Consider the following 14889-nt stretch of genomic DNA (forward strand, 5'->3'; position numbering starts at 1 on the left):
GCACTAGATTTCTTTCATAATTTACCTTTGCTCTTTTTAGTTGGTCTTTAAAGTTTCCCAATCCCCCAATCTGACACCGACCTTTGCAATACAAATGCTTTAGTTTTTGCCTTTACATTATCTTTAACCTCTTTGCTTTTTCCCCCTCCGACAATCTTTCTTCCTCTCGGGCATATATTTTAGTTGGGAGGAATTCAATATCTCAAGTCTCTGCCACTGTACATCAACTGTCCAACCTTTTAGTCTTTCTGTCCAGTCCACTAGGACCAAATCTGTCCTCATACCCACGTAATTACATTGGTTTAACACTAGAACATCAGTGTGGGACTCACGTTTATTGCCCTCAAACTGAATTTGAAATTAAATCATGTAATGATCACTCTTCACTAGAGAATCCTTTATTACAAGATCATTAATTAATTCCATCTCATTATACAATACTAAATCCAAAATAGCCTGCTCCCTTTTTGGTTCGACAATATATTGTTCCAAGAAACAATCTCTAATATACTCTATGAACTCTCCCTTGAGGATACCTTTGCCAATTTGATTAATCCAGTCCGTATGCATATTAAAATCATCCATGATTATTGTCATACCTTGCTTATAAGCCCCCAGTATTTCTGGGTTTATACTGTATCCTACTGTGCAACCACTATTAGGGGACCTATAGATTACTCCCACCTGGGACTTCTTTCCCTTGCTATTTTTTATTTCTACTCAGACTGATTCAATGGGCAGAGTTGTACGGCCTCGCTCATCCCAAAACCATAAAATCTCGCCCAAGGTCAACGGACCTTTCTATTGGCTGCTCCTTGCCTCCTCTGATTGCGTGGCGGGCTGGGCAGTAAAGTCCTGGCCCATGTCTTGATTGCCAGTGCGAATATCATTTTTCACTGATCCCTTCCTTTACTGACAAAGCTATACCAAAATCTTTTCTTTTCTGTCTATCCTTCTAAAACATTGAGTACCCTTGGATATTCAAATCTCAGACCTGGTCTTCTTGTAACCATGTCTCAATAATCGCTACCAAATCTTATCCCTTTGTCTCTATTTGTGCTGTTAAACTCATTAATTTTATTCTGAATGCTGCACACATTTAGATATAAAGCCTTTATGTTTGTTCTTGAAAGAACCCCTCAGAAATCAGTGTCCTTCACCAGATTCCCTTTATTTACAAGGTCAATTCCACTCCTAAGAGTGCTTCGGTTACAAAGTCAGAATCCGGAGTGTCAGTAGCCCTGACACTCCTCTATATAAGGTGAGACTCCCTGATTGGGCAGGCAATCTTTACCCCAATCAAGGAGTTCATACTCCAAGAGGGCAGCCGAATGGGCCTCAATAAGGTCATTACAATTCTATTATTAATTTTCCCTACTCTTGCACGATTTCCTCGTTTAATACACATTCACATGCTCTGCCCTTTCCTTTCGTTATCTGCTAACGATTAGCCTCATCACTAACCTGTACTCCTACCTTCTCCTTACATTTTAAGTTTTTAAATTTCCATGCAACTGAACCCTTCACCCTACTATTTAGTTTAAAGCCTACTTCATGTAATTAGTATACATGACTCACACAGGTAGAATGGTCACTTGTGTGAAGGATTGTTAGTATCTGACAATGAACTCAAGCCAGTTCCTTCAAGAGAGGAAGGAAAAGAATTGAAAAAAGAAAATCAAGAGACTTATAGTTGAGGAGAAGTTTCAGAGGTTCAAAATTGTAACCTGGACAAATGGATAGAATTCAAAGATAAAAGTGCAGCTTCAGAGGTCTGATGGTGCCTGCAACCCCAGTAATTGATTGTACACCATAATTATTCTGATGTATATATAAAGAAGTACTTCATACTAGAAACCATTCGTTGCCACTAAAAAACTATAATGATTTGGTGCTTTTCCATTTTTTTCATTTAGTCCAGTTCCAATGGCTTTCAATAAATTGATCAAGAGGCCTGAAGTTTACCCATCTTTGAGTAAAAAGCACCACGGTATCCAGTTATGGAATGCACCTCAACATATCTCACCTGGAACACAGGTAAGTTCATTATCTATTAAGTACTTACTGGTTTGATTTTATATATAATATATATTGAATACATTAAAAATAGCTACAAGTTTTCGATCTTCCAAGAATAGTGTCAAGTTAAGGGTCATTTGTCCAGTTACAGATTATTATTCAATTAGATGTGCTTGAATACTGAAGATATATGCACCCTTCAGAGTAATACACTAAAGCTGATGGGGAAAGCCAGCGATAGCGGTGTTCTAGTGAATAGATCCAAAGAGTTTCTCAGTCAGTGCTCTGCGTCAATAACTAGAGAAAGTAGGGTCCTAAGGTGTATTTATAGAACAATGCACAATAAGATACAGCATACTATTTTATCCTTGCATGAGACTTTGGTTAGGGTTCAGTTAGAATATGGCGTTCAATTTCAGCAACCTCGTCTCGTGGATGACAGTGAGGCTTTGGAAAGGGAGCATAGGTTGGAACACTACAGCATTGATCCTCTGACCCATACTGTCTTTGAACATGGCTTCGGTGGCGCAGTGGTTAGCATTACTGCCTCACAGCACCAGGGACCCAGGTTTTATTCCCAGCTTGGGCCACTGTCTGTGTGGAGTTTGCATGTTCTTCCCGTGTCTCCGTGGGTTTCTTCCCACAGTCCAAAAAAGAATGTGCTGGTGAGGTGGATTGGCTATGCTAAATTCTCCCTCAGTGTACCCGAACAGGCGCCGGAGTGTGGTGACTAGGGGATTTTCACAGTAACTTCATTGCAGTGTTAATGTAAGCCTACTTGTGACACGAATAAATAAACTTTTGCTGGTAGGAGCAAAGCATCTATGATTTTACTATGGTGAGAAGGTGGTTGGATTAAGTTGCTCTCCTTCAAAGACTGGCCTTATAATTTCTTCCTGTTTCTAAAAATGTCTGCATGCTATAGCCTCACAAATTTATCTTGACAAGGTTTTCTTTCAAAGTAAATAATTTTGAATAACATTTCATTCACCATTAAGCTGCTCACTGATTCTCAATTTGGTTCCATTTGGATCATTTGGCTTCAGACATTATTACAGCCTTGGCCAAACTATGGACACAAAGTGAATTCCTGATTTGAAATGAGCATCACTGCCTTTGGAATCAAGGCAGTATTTTACTGAGTCTGGCACCATGGAGTCCTGGTAAATTTGAAGTCAATGTGGATCAGAGAGAAAACACCTCAGTTACTGGGTACATACCTGGCACATAGATTGTAGCTGTTCTAGGACATTGCTGCAGGGGTTCTGCAGGGCAATCTGCTGGATCCAGCTATCTTCAGCTGTATCGTCAACGACCTTCTCATTCTTCATAAGGTAAGAAGTGGGTTTGTTTCACTGAGTTCACAATATTGAACACCATTTGCAAATAATGAAGCAATCTGTTCCCACATGCGGCAAGACCTGAATAACATTCAGGCTTGGTCTAATATGTGACATAGATACATAGATGATAGGAGAAGGAGGAGGCCATTCAGCCCTTCGAGTCTGCTCCGCAATTCATTACAATTAACTCAATAGTCTAATCCTGCTTTCTCCCCATAACCTTTGATTCCATTCGCCCCAAGTGCTATATCCAGCCGCCTCTTGAATGCATTCAATGTTTTGGCATCAACTACTTCCTGTGGTAATGAATTCCACAGGCTCACCACTCTTTGGGTGAAGAAATGTCTCCTCATCTCTGTCCTAAGTAGTCTACCCTGAATCCTCAGACAGTGACCCCTGGTTCTGGACTCCCCCACCATCGGGAACATCCTCCCTGCATCTACCCTGTCTAGTCCTGTTAGAATTTTATAAGTCTCTATGAGATCCCCCCTCATTCGTCTGAACTCCAGCGAAAACAATCCTAACCTAGTCAATCTCTCCTTATACACCAGTCCCACATCCCCGGAATCATCCTGGTAAACCTTCGCTGCACTCCTGCAAGATCAAGAACATCCTTCCTCAGAAATGGAGACCAAATCTGCACACAATATTCCAGGTGTGACAAGTAACATTCATCCCACACAAGTGTTACCAGAATCCAGTTGGTTGGTGAAGTCAAAAACCAAAACACAGAACTTTTCCTTACTAAGCAAGTGAATTAATTTTGTTCTGTCTCTTACCTCTATTCCCCCACCCAAGTGTCACCCAATAATCAATAAATTAAACACTAATTACAGGGGTGACAGCCCCTCGTGGGGCACTTGCCCTCTATTTACATGTGATTAAAATACTTAATTAAATAGTACTTTTCACCTTTGTATCTTAACAATATAAATAGTATAATTAAGATATTATTAACAAGTGCCAGGCGTTGACCATCTCTAACAAGAGAGTGTCTGTCCACTTCCCCATAACACTCAGTTGCATAAACACCAGAGCCTCACATTAGCAACATGGGAGTAGTCATCACTGATCAAAATCTTAACTGGACCAGATACACAAATGCCGTGCCTACTGAAATAGGTCAGAAGCTGGGTGTTTTGCTTCTTGAGGACAACTATGGATGGCTAATACATTCTGGCCTTGTCAGTATGCCCACATCCCAAGAAAGAAATTTAAAATAAATCATCCTTCATTTCTTGCCAACCTATGCTGGACAACAACTTCAGAGCCACTTGATGCCCTGCAGTATCTCACTTTTCTTCAAGTGTGTGATGAGACTGAACCTGATGTCAGCAAAGCTGTGCTTTCCAAACGGGGTCAATGGGCAGTGCAGGAACTTTAATATTCCCCTTCCCTGATCCATGTGCCCAGTGAAAGATGCACAACAGGTTAGTTTCAGCTTCAGTCTCTGGCTTGTGCTGATCTCAACCTGGCTGACAGCTGGACACATGATGGGTAGAATTGAGCTCTTGTATGATGATTCATGTTCAAATATCCTGTCAATGTCTTGGTATAAACAACACATGAGAAATGACAACTTGGTAAGGTACTAAAGGGTTGCTAGTAAATTTCAGCATGAGTCCGTATCTTTTGGAGAGCAGAGAAAATTAGGGAGAAAAGGTAAACTTAGCAAACCATATTGCTTTGCAGCAGGGTCAAAGTCATTCCATCTGTGCAGACTAGAAATGATTTGCATTAATTTTAGCTGCAGCATCATTATATTTATATCTGTGCTGTATGAAGACCAACAATAACATTAATTGCTCATTTCTACAAGTGAAAAAAAGCTGTTAAAAGATATTTCTGAAAACTCGGATGAGTAGAATCTATATTAAAGTGACTGATTTTGTCCAATTGTATTAAACATCAAACCTACACATCTACATATTACTGCACAGTTTTAGCTACTTACGTACTTGAAAATGCAATAAGAAAAATTGAATTTCCAGTCTGAACCAGTCATTTATAGCTTATTAGCATATGTTAGTGTTCACAGACTCTAAAAGGCTTTAGGTTGTTTTACCAGCACGAAATTACATCATTTGGCAGCAATAGAAAACAAGTCATATTTTTGCCTCCAAGCTATTAGTTTATTTCATAACACACATCTGAAACAAGATTGGAGTGAAAATGTAATCATGCTACCTTATTGTACTGTAAATACAGGTCTGTGCAGTCATGTATGGCACAATTTGATTCCTTATATATTCACCAAAGGAAGGTTGGGTGTGATAGATTAGTGCATTAGCAAAGAAGGACTGTAATTCCATGTTTATTCTGGGGTTATTTGAAAGTGTTTATGTTTATAGATGTATAGACGGAGATCATTTCTGTTTGCTGGTACATATCTTCCTTCCTCTTCGTCTTCAAATTCATCCCTTTGCTGACCTCAGTGCATGCACCTCCTCCCCAGAGAGTGTACAGCATACGCCATATTTGCAGACGTCTGCCAAAGCTGCCCTTAGCCAGTTACAAGGAACTGCATGACAACAATGTGATGAGAACTTTGTCTTATTCCCCAAAGAAAAAAAGTGTGAAAATACACCAAAAAAAACCCCTTCCCTTGTGGCCTCTGCTGGACACATCCAGCATCTGTATGGAGTAGGTCAAAATAACAGCAACTCACATTTACAAAGTACCTTTCAAGCAATGAACATCTCGAGGAGCTTTGGAAGGGGAACACCAAGTAGAAATAGACAGAAAGTTAAAGGAAGTGGGTGAAAGCATGCAGGTTTCAAGAAGGCTTTTAATGTTGGAGACAGAGAGAGATAGCATGATGAATAGGTTTTTTTAACAAGATAATTCTAGAATGTTTGGGTTGTGATTGCTGAGGTTCTTCAGTCAATAATGAATGGGGGACTAAAATATGTGAATGAGCTGATGTCTCTCTCATTTTGTGCCAATGTACTACATGACTGGCTATCCCGAATGAGTTACTTTGACTTTTCTCCCTTCTTAAGCTGCACAGCACTATTAGTTTCTCCTGTAGCTATTCCCCACAAAAATTGCAGATATTACTATTGTCCTTTTCCACATTGCTGTCTGGCATAAATATAGGTAGTCAAATAATCACTTCTTAGGTCTGGCATGCAAGCCAGGTTACCCTATTTGCACTTTGTGGCTTTTACCTTGAGTTCAGACAGCATCATACTGAGGGAACTCATTTCCTCACCTGAGATAGGCTGATGACAAATTGAGGAAAATTGAGTATTGGACGTCGTGCTTTGAAGAGCTACAAGACTAATCAAACATGTTGAAGGCTTTATGTATAAAGAAAACCTGGAGAAATTTTGGGTTTTTGAGCCTTGATGGAGAGGTGGCTGACAGTGATCTTATAGATCACTAATCGTAAAATAATAAACAGAAAGGAAAGGTAAATCTGGAAGAAAGTTTCCTTAAATTGCAAGAGTACAACAAGGACCACAATGTCAAGTTAGTAAAATACAAAATTTGGACTGACTTGAGAAAGTTCTTCAGACACAACAAGGATTATTACGTGGAATGGACTACTGACAGAAAAACAAAAGTAAAATCCCTGGAATCATTTAAGAATCAACTGGATGCTTCAATAGGGAACTTTTGGGATACATGATCTAAAATGAGCCGAGTAACTACAATTATTTTGTGATCATTCCTGACTAGTCTTGTGCACCTCTCATGATTAATTTAAGCACAACAGATTATCTGCTTGCCCTACAAGCAAGGAATGGAACAAAGACACCTCTGTCCATGGACAGGACAACCTGGCTGGTGCGCAAGAGATGATATGATATCACATCATATTTGTGCCAGCCAAAAGACAGTAAGAGCTCGTATCAGAGCAACCAAAAGGATGTTTGGGGTAGGTGGAAGTGGCAAGTTGTGGTAACAATAACAAGATATTTTGTTTAGCTGAGTTGGGAGTCAAGTTGGAACTGAATAGGCCACTGAAGAATTTTGCAGGGCAGGTTCAGGTGGATTCCCAAGATATGGTGAGATGTGAGCACATAATTCAGGCTGACACTTCAGTATATTACTGAGGGAGTGCTGCATTGTTGGAGATGCCATCTTTTGAATGAAATGTTAAACCATTGATCCTGCTTGCCCTTTCAGGTGAATGTAAAAGATCCCACTGCACTTTTTGAAGAAGAACAGGGGAGCTCTTCTGCTGTCCTGGCGAACATTTATCTGAAACTGATAAATGGTTATTTACTTCATTGTTGTTCATGGGAGCTTTCTATGGACAAATTAGCTCCTATTTTCCCGACATTGCAACAGTGAATATACCATAAAAAGAGTGCTTAATTGCATGTAAAGCGATTTAAGTACACGAAGGCCTAACAATTATTGCATAAATGCAAGTCATACTTTTAAATAACTATTTGCATCTGCCTTCACTACAGATGATAATGCTTATTTTCCAATAATATATTGTACAACTGGCACTAAGTTTAGAGTGTCAAAGTGAATGTGGATATAGTTCTGGCTAGAATAAGGGATCTTGAAATAATTTGGGCTGCTGGTACTGACAGCATTCACTCGGGTGCTCAGAGAAGTGAAAACTGAGCTCAGCAAGCCACTTTATTAAATATTTAACAGCTCACTAGTGCCTGGAATTGTTTTCATGGACTGGAAGATGACCCATGTGGTGCCAGTATTCAAAAGGGGCAAAAATCGGAACCAGAGAATTGCAGGCCCATTAGCTTGACCTCCATTGTAGGCAGGTTGCTGGGAGGGATCATTAGAGATACACGGTATGACCGCCTTAATAGTGAAGAGGCTACTCGAGACTCAACATGGCTTCTGGAAAATGTGTTCGCATGTCACCACTCCCGTTGAATTTTTTGAGTAGGTTGATAAATGTATATAACCTATTTGACATTGATTTTCAACAAAGTGCCACACAATAGACTGCTTCATAAAATAGAATCCTGTGGAATTAGCAGATTTGGGGTTGCATTAGAAATTGGTTGCATTCTGGTAGTTAAAAGGTTGTTATTAATAGCAGTAGTTCTGCCTGGGGAGCAGTTACGAGTGGAGTCCCACAGGGACTGGCATTTGAGCTGCTGCTGTTTACTTTCGTTATCAATGATCTGCATGACGACATTGCGTGCACTGTCTGCAAGACTTTAGTTGATGTAAAAATGCATATGGGTGTTAGAAAGTTAGGTAGAAATAGGTTACAGCAGATCTAAATGCAAGGGGGAATTGGGATGGCAACTGGCAGATGTTATTTAATGCAATGTATTTCTAGGGATAGGACTAATGCCAACCATGTATACATTTTGAGGGTTACAAACCTAAGGTTGGTGCATGAGGTGAATGATTTAAGTATGCATCAGACTTGAAGGATCCTGACCTGCAAGGCTATTGCAAAAGTAAATAGAGTGTTAGACTGTGTTGCCAGGTAATTGAACAAGAAATATTGGGGAGAAGTTCGCTATCACAAGCTTTGATTTGATTTATTATTGCCACATGTATTAACATACAGTGAAAAGTATTGTTTCTTGTGCGCTATACAGACAAACATACCGTTCTTAGAGAAGGAAATGAGAGAGTGCAGAATGTAGTGTTACAGTCATAGCTAGGGTGTAGAGAAAGATCAACTTAATGCAAGGTAAGTTCATTCAAAAGTCTGACAGAAGTAGTGAAGAAGCTGTTCTTGAGTCGGTTGGTACGTGAACTCAGACTTTTGTATCTTTCTCCCGAAGGAAGAAGGTGGAAGAGAGAATGTCCAGGGTGCGTGGAGTCCTTAATTATGCTGGCTGCTTTGCCGAGGCAGCGGGAAGCGTGGACAGAGTCAATGGATGGGAGGCTGGTTTGCGTGATGGATTGGGCTACATTCACAACCTTTTGTAGTTCCTTGCAGTCTTGGGCAGAGCAGGAGCCATACCAAGCTGTGATACAACCAGAAAGAATGCTTTTTATGGTGCATCTGTAAATGTTGGTGAGAGTCGTAGCTGACATGCCAAATTTCCTCTGTCTTCTGAGAAAGTAGAGGCATTGGTGGGCTTTCTTAACTATAGTGTCAGCATGGGGGGACCAGGACAGGTTGTTGGTGATCTGGACACCTAAAAACTTGAAGCTCTCGACTTGAAGCTGCGACATGCCTTGCATAATCTCGGGATGTCTCAATGTGTTTTACAGTGAATGGAGTATTTTTGAAGTCTCGTCACTAGTAATGTGGGAAAAGCTAAAGGAGCTGGGACATTTCATGGCAGAAAAGTGTAGACTTCAAAGATTTTTTTAAATATTGAAAAGATTAGATCTGGTCCATGTGGTTAGGTTACAGGGTAGATCAGTGACAAATTTCAGAACTGTGATTGATAAACCTTTGCTATGCGTAGGTATTAAGGAATAGAGAATCATGGCAGACAGATAGCGTTATGATACAGATGAATTATGATCTGAATGAGGGACCAAATGGTTGACCCCTGTCCCTATATTTCTATGTGGATTAGAAAGGTTAGGACCAGACACACGTATATAAGTTAAATAAGTGTAGAACTAGGTTAGATGTCAGGAGATATTTCTTTACACAGAGAGTCTTCTGTGTTTAAAAAAAGATTCGCAGAGGTGCGCCATTTGGCCCATCGTATCTGCATTAGCTCTCCAACTGAGCATTATGATTTAGTGCTAATCCCCTACCCTTTCACCATACTCCTGCACATTGTCTCTATTCAAATAATCATTTAATGCCCCGATTAAACCTGCCTCCACTATACTTCCAGGCAGTACATTCCAGACCCCAACCACTCATTGTATGAAAAACAATGTTGTGCAAATCACTTTGCATTTGTGGCCTCTTGTTCTTAAATCTTTTACAAGTGGGAAAATTTTCACTCTATTTACTCTGTCCAGCCCCCTCATGATTTTGAGCATCTCTATCAAATCATCTTTTACCCTTCTTCTCCAAGGAGAACAGTCCCAACCTGTCCAGTCTATCCTCAGAACTCAAATTTCTCATCCCTGGAACCATTTTTGTATACCACTTCTGCAGTCCCTCCAGTGCGCTCACAAAGCATTCTTTCTGGTTGTATCACAGCTTGGTATGGCTTCTGTTCTGCCCAAGACCGCAAGGAACTACAAAAGATCGTGAATGTCGCCCAATCCATCACGCAATCCAGCCTCCCACCCACTGACTCTGTCTACACTTCCTGCTGTCTCGGCAAAGCAGCCAGCATAATTAAGGACCCCACGCACCCCGGATATTCTCTCTTCCACCTTCTTCCGTCGGGAAAAAGATATAAAAGTCTGAGGTCACGTACCAACCGACTCAAGAACAGTTTCTTCCCATCAGACTTTTGAATGACCTTGCATTAAATTGATCTTTCTCTACACCCTGGCTATATATAGGGCGGCACGGTAGCACAGTGGTTAGCACTGCTGCTTCACAGCTCCAGGGTCCCGGGTTCGATTCCCGGCTCGGGTCACTGTCTGTGTGGAGTTTGCACATTCTCCTCGTGTCTGCGTGGGTTTCCTCCGGGTGCTCCGGTTTCCTCCCACAGTCCAAAGATGTGCGGGTTAGGTTGATTGGCCAGGTTAAAAAAAAAAATTGCCCCTTAGAGTCCTGGGATGCGTAGGTTAGAGGGATTAGTGGGTAAAAATATGTGGGGATAGGGCCTGGGTGGGATTGTGGTCGGTGCAGACTCGATGGGCCGAATGGCCTCCTTCTGCACTGTAGGGTTTCTATGATTCTATGATTCTATGAACTGTAACACTACATTCTGCACTCTCTCGTTTCCTTCTCTTTGAACGGTGTCCTTTGTCTATACAGTGCGCAAGAAACAATACTTTTCACTGTATGCTAATACACGTGACTATAATAAATCAAATCAAATCTTTCCTACAGTGTGGCAGCCAGAACTGTACACAACATTCCAGCTGAGGTCTAACTAGTGTTGCTGGGATGTGCAGTGAGTGCCACTTCACTGTAGCTGCTTGAAAGGGATTTGCACAAGCTGCAAACTATGGCTGATTTCACTGTCTGTAGAAGGTCAGAGGGGTATTGCCGAATGTGCTGCTAAGTCGCCATACTCTCCTCAAACTTGTTTGATCACCTTCGGGACTCATAGAGAAAGTTCACTGAGATTCTTACCTTGTATTATCCAGGGTTTATAAATTTGTTTTGATTCCCTATGGAGATTGTTTAATGGAGGTGACAAATAGGAGTCAAGGTGTGCATAACTTCCACTACGTCAATAGGGGAGAGATTTAATGAACCAGCTGGCCTTTTCGTGTCCATGATTTATGTCAGTTTGCCTCACTTAAATAGAAAAGTAAAATGGAATAGGACAGAAATCGAAGTGAAAGTTTTCCCAGAGAAAAAAAAAATCAAATGTATTCATATCTAAACTTTTATTTTATATCTAACTACTGTTGAATTATTTAGAAGCAAATAACACTTCTTGCGTAAATGTAGTTGAATAAATGAACTAATCTCCTCTGTTTAACAGCACAAGCATGCCATGGATATGAAGGTTTTGCATGATCCCACCAATCCAAAGAACAGATTATTTTTACATGAGAACTATGGGATTCAGCTTCCTGTTATTAAGAATGACATGCCTGAAGTAAGTACAGTAATTCCTTTTAATGTTATGGCATTGGATAGTGATGGGAGGTCTAACAATTTGAGCATGCCAACTGCTTTTCAAGCTTGAGTTATTTTCTTTTGACTTGCAAGAAGATTGAGCAGTGGGTTGAAATTTGACCTTCTGTAAGAGGTGTAGTAGTCTTCAGAGGAAAGTGTGTTCAAATTACTGTAATGGACATCAGCCCATAGCTGGTACAAAACACTATTTTTATTAGATTGTATTGGTGGGCTCAGTATTCAGAATGATGCTGATCCCTTGTCATGATAATAGCCATCACCCAGAGTGGCTTGGTAGCACCACTACCAAGTGTTGGACTGAGCTGGCCGAGTCCTAAAGGACATAGCTGCTAAACTGACTCTCATCAGGTTGTGAGGGAACCAACTGGAGGGAAAAATCTACTTGACCATTTCCTCACCAACCTACCTGTTGCAAATGCATCTGTCCATGACATTATTGGTAGGATTGATCACCGCATGGTCCATGTGGAGACTAAGGCCTGTCTTCACAGTGAGGTGACATAGTGGTTAGCGCTGCTGTATCACAGCATCCGGGACCCGGGTTCAATACCTGGCTTGGGTCATTGTCTGTGTGGAGTCTGCACGTTCTTCCCATGTCTAGGTGGGTTTCCCCCCCAGTCCGAAAGACATGCTGGTTAGCTGCATTGGCCATGCTAAATTCTCCCTCCGTGTACCTGAACAGGCACCGGAATGTGGCGACGAGCGGATTTTCACAGCAACTTCATTGCAGTGTTAATGTAAGCCTACTTGTGACACAAATAAATAAAACACCATTATGCTCTGATGATTGTTAGGAATGGTTTAACTGCAACCTTTCACTTTAGACCTAATTTGTATGTTAATTGTTTAATAGTGTTCACCGAGATATATAAAGGTGGTGTTGGGTGTGTGTTTGTGGAGTTGTAAAAGAAAATAAAGTGAGTTTGCGTAGAAGCTGGACTTGCAGCTCAGTAATAAAAGATGGTGCAACTGGGAGGCTAAACAATGAAGAGTCATCCAGACTTGAAGCATTAGCTCTGTTCTCTCTCCAAAGATGCTGTCAGACCTGCTGAGATTTTCCAGCATTTTCTGTTTTGGTTTCAGATTCCAGCATCCGCGGTAATTTCCTTTTATTATGCTAATTGGGATAGATTTCAACAGAACTAGCAACTCAAAACAGGGTATCCATTCGGCATTGTGAGCCATCAGCGGCAGCAGAATTCCATACAACCTTGATCTGTAACCTCATGACTCAGCATATTTCCCCACTCCATCATTACCATCAAGCCAGGGGATGAACCCTGGTTCAGTGAAGGGTGCAGGAGGGAATGCTAGGAGCAGCTCTAGGCATACCTAATAATGAGATGTCAACTTGTTGAAACTACAACACTGGACTACTTGAGTGCCGCACAGTGTAAGCAGCAAATAATACACAGAGCTAAGCAATTTCACAACTAACGGATGAGATCTAAGCTCTGCAGTCCTGCCACATCCAGTCGTGAATCATGGTGGACAATTAAACAACTCACTGGTGGTGGAGATGCAAAAATATCCCCACCCCCAGTGTTGGGGAGCCCACCACATCAGTTCAAAAGATAAGGCTGAAGCGGTTGCAAAAATCTTCAGCCAGAAGTGCCGAGTGGATGATCTATCTCAGCCTCCTCCAGCGGTCCCCAGCACCACAGATGCCAGTCTTCAACCAATTTGAATCATCCCACATATTAAGAAATAGCTGAAAGCACTGGATACTGCAAAGGCTATGGGCCCTGACAATATTCAGCCAATAATACTGAGTACTTGTGCTCCAGAGCTTGCTGCATCCCCAAACAAGTTGTTCGAGAACAGTATCAACACTGGCATCCACCCTGCAAGGTAGATATTGCCCAGATATGTCCTGTCCACAAACAGCGGGGAAAATCCAATCCACCAGGACCGCCCAGCCCCTGACCACATTATAGCTTTAGTCCAAACATGGACAAAAGAGCTGAACTCAGTAGGTGATGTTAGAGAGGTTGCCCTTGACATCAATGCAACGTTTGACCAAGTGTGTCATCAAAAGCCACAGCAAAATTAGAAACAATGGGAATTATGGGGAAACTGTCCACTGCTTGGAGTTGTACCAAGCACATTAGGAAGATGGTTGTGGTCAATCATCTTGATTGACCACAACCATGGTTGGAGGTCAATCATCTTGGTCCCAGGATGTCACTGCAGGAGTTCCTCAGGGCAGTGTCCTAGGTCCAAACTCTTCGGCTTCTTCATCAATGACCTTCCTTTCACCATAAGGTCAGAAGTGGAGATGTTCGCTGCTGATTGCACAATGTTCAGCACCACTCCTCAGATAGTGAAGCAGTCCATGCCTACAGGCAGCAAGACAATATTCAGGCTTGGGCTGATAAGTGGCAAGTTACAGTCACTCCTACAAGTGCCAGGCAATGACCATTTCTAACAGGAGAAAATCTGACTATCTCCCCTTGACATTCAATGATCTTACCGTTGGTGAATCCCCCACTATCAACCTCCTGGGGTTACCATTGCCCAGAAACTGAACTGGACTAGCCATATAAATACTGTGGCTACATGAGCAGGTCAGAGGCTGGGAATTCTGTGGTGAGCAACTCGCCTCCTGACTCCAAAGCCTGTCCAAGACACAACTCAGGAGTGTGATGGAATACTCTTCACTTACCTGAATAAGTGCAGCTCTGACAATGCTCAAGAAGTTCAACACCATCCAGGACGAAGCAGTTCACTGATTGGCACTCCCTCCAACAAAGTGGGGGCAATGCTGTGTACCAGCTACAAAAATCACTGTGAAAACTCACGCCTTCCAAACCCGCAACTTAAGTCAGGGGCAGCAGATGCATGGGAACACCTCACCTAGAAGTTTCCCTTCAAGCCACACACCATCCCGAA

At 41.6% G+C, this 14889-nt stretch overlaps 1 protein-coding gene across 1 annotated transcript in view; it reads left to right on the forward strand.

The window, feature by feature from the left end:
* iqch (IQ motif containing H) overlaps nt 1-14889 on the forward strand; it is a 158922-nt gene that overhangs the window by 15923 nt on the left and 128110 nt on the right. The window contains exons 4-5 of the mRNA XM_078241235.1: nt 1917-2037; nt 11840-11956. Of these exons, the coding sequence (XP_078097361.1) occupies nt 1917-2037; nt 11840-11956 (238 nt within the window). The remainder of the gene's footprint in view (nt 1-1916; nt 2038-11839; nt 11957-14889) is intronic.

The sequence above is a fragment of the Mustelus asterias genome, chromosome 24 (assembly GCF_964213995.1).
Source record: "Mustelus asterias chromosome 24, sMusAst1.hap1.1, whole genome shotgun sequence".
NCBI lineage: Eukaryota > Metazoa > Chordata > Chondrichthyes > Carcharhiniformes > Triakidae > Mustelus > Mustelus asterias.